The sequence below is a fragment of the Limulus polyphemus genome, unplaced genomic scaffold (assembly GCF_000517525.1).
Source record: "Limulus polyphemus unplaced genomic scaffold, Limulus_polyphemus-2.1.2 Scaffold1812, whole genome shotgun sequence".
NCBI classification, from domain to species: domain Eukaryota; kingdom Metazoa; phylum Arthropoda; class Merostomata; order Xiphosura; family Limulidae; genus Limulus; species Limulus polyphemus.
In genome coordinates this window covers 1-2,794 of record NW_013667422.1, presented here as the reverse complement: position 1 = coordinate 2,794, position 2,794 = coordinate 1, and the positions used below count along the sequence as shown (strand labels likewise).

Here is a 2,794-nt window from a genome sequence, read left to right as displayed (position 1 = left end):
GTAGTACTGGGCGGTGAACATCACAGTGAGCTTTATTAATATTTTACTTTCTACTTTTACCAGACTACACATACTACTGGTCGTTGAAAATCACAGTGAGCTTTATTAATATTTTACTTTCTACTTTTACCAGACTACATGTAGTAATGGGCAGTGAACATCACAGTGAGCTTTATTAATATTTTACTTTCTACTTTTACCAGACTACACATACTACTGGTCATTGAAAATCACAGTGAGCTTTATTAATATTTCACTTTCTACTTTTACCAGACTACATGTAGTAATGGGCAGTGAACATCACAGTGAGCTTTATTAATGTTTTACTTTCTATGTTTACTAGACTGCACATACTACTGGTCGTTGAAAATCACAGTGAGCTTTATTAATGTTTTACTTTCTACGTTTACTAGACTGCACGTACCACTGGCCGGTGAACATCCCAGAAAGCTCTTTCTTGACTATCCAGCACCTTTCTTTCAAGTTTGTCTCGCTTCTTATCTACTCTAAATAATAAAAATACTTCTTTACTTTTGCTGATTGATTTCAAATAAATAATTGTTTAAACACACATTAATATAAAAAAATCCAATAATGAAATCTGCTGTCAAAAATTTGCTACAAATTCAATCCTGGTTTTGTATTTACAACATGGACTCTTTTTATTTTTTTTTGTCTAAAATTAAATAAAATTTAATCTTAATGCTGTATTTAACTAAGATACTGTGCATGTCTCCATAATATGAATTCTATTCAGAGACATGATCAAATAAGAAATAAAAATGTTGACAAGTAATACATATTTTATGGCACTTTGAACAGACATGTATTTGTGTGTGTTCTATTATTTACTATCAATGTAGTATGATAAAAAATATCTTAGCTTTTAAATACAGTAATTTTTGTTTAAATGCATAGTGCAATGCTATTCAATATTTCTACAAAAAAAGAGTTGACCATAAGTCTACATCTCCCAGTCTAAACTTGTTACCAGTTTAATAATAAGCAATAGTTTTCTATAAAATTGCTCCATTTTTCCACTTTCTTTATCATGATCATCATAGTCCAGTAAGCAAGTTACAATTACTAATATCAAAAATACTTAAATGGTAGAACTTAGCTTCTTAATTCACAATATTAAACTAACATTTACAAAGTTATCTGTAGGGATGTGTATGATTAAAAGCCTCTGATTTTTTTGTGCTGTATTCTGAAGACAATAGGATGAGAGAACACAAGTTTAAAATTTAGAAAAGATATGCTAGGCTCTAATTAAGATAATTTTAATTGTTTAACAGGGTGATTGGATTATGGAATGAGTTGCCATAGGCAGTAGGAGAGGTCAACACCCCAACACTTTACAAGAATTTAAAAAGAAAATCAATTATTTCCTTTGACAAAAAAGGAGAGTAGGTTTAACTTTTAACTTTTTGAAAAAGTGTGTGTGCAATGACAGCCTTGATGACCAAATAGTACCTTGTTGTCTGTATGTTATGTGATCATGCTGAATATTAGTTGCAACAATCATAACATCTATTTATGTGCTAATGATCAAGGAAACCATTATCATTACATGTATGTATGATACAACAAAACAAGTAAGGAAAGCAGTATCATAACTACATATAATTATGACACAACAAGTTGAATTCATTTTAATAGAAAAGGAATTATACGTACAACTAAAAAAATCCTTCTAATTGGTGTTATTTTTATTTCCTCAATCAAATACAATAAACTTGAGATTATGTATATATATATATAAACATCAGAACAATGTTTCTTGAGACCATGAAACAAACTTGCGGGTGATTTCACGTCTGATTTTCACGATACTCTCATTAAAAAATTTTCATGGATATCTTATACATGTTTAATAATAGAAAAAAAGTAGGGGAAAATGACGTTTTTTTATCAATATTTAATTTTTACATTAGAAAATAGTCCCTATAGTAACAATTGTCAAACAGGTCCCCTAGCCTATTATTTTCAAAGGCTTTCCAAAAATATAAAAATAGATTGAAATACATAGAAACAGAGGATATTTTACATTGCAATGTTTCATCACATTTCATATTATCAATACAAGGTATAGTCAGCAGGACATATCCTTATGTAGTTTGGTAGATATATCTATTTTTATTTTAACATCATGCATTGGATTATCATTCATTATAAATATAAGTTTTGTGAGCACTTACCTGCATATGGCAATTTTGTAACAAATCAGTTAATTGTCAGTATCTACTCTGAACTGTTCCCCAAAGTGTCCCTTTCAAATTTTTGGAACTGCTTCTGTTTAGTTGTTTTACATACCATCACATTTAAAACATTTTTAATCTCATGTTAGGCAGATGGAGTGATGTGGCAGTTAAGTTGTGTCCGCAGATGACTGAAAAATAACTTATAGATATTGTAAGAACATAAGCAACAGCTGGGTGTATTTATATCCTGCTGACAACATTGGAATTTTGTTTGGCACAGAACTCTTCAATTTTATAAAATAAAGGTCCAACATGTGAGGCTATTTGAAGGAAGTAAAGGTGAAGTGGCGTTGTTCTGGTCTTTCGTATGCCAAACGATTTGCAGCATTCATGGAACACAGCTGATTCAAAGTTACGACCTTGATTTGAATGCAGTTCGTATGGCATACCAAACCTGAAGAAGAAATCATTAATAGCCAAAGCTACAGTTGTAGCTTCCTGGTTTGGTACTGCATATGCCTCAGGCCACTTGGTGAAATAATCCATCACCACACAAATGTACTTGTTTTCAGCACGATTTTGGGGCAAAG

General features: G+C 31.0%; 1 protein-coding gene across 1 annotated transcript in view; it reads right to left on the bottom strand.

Annotated features, from left to right (window-relative positions):
* The window catches only part of LOC106465013 (regulator of G-protein signaling 7-like), a gene marked incomplete at its 5' end in the record, with an annotated part of 21,568 nt that extends 21,062 nt beyond the window's left edge, over positions 1 to 506 (bottom strand). The window contains one exon of the mRNA XM_022392837.1: positions 425 to 506. Within this exon, the coding sequence (XP_022248545.1) occupies positions 425 to 506 (82 nt within the window). The remainder of the gene's footprint in view (positions 1 to 424) is intronic.
* Positions 507 to 2,794: the final 2,288 nt, after the last annotated feature.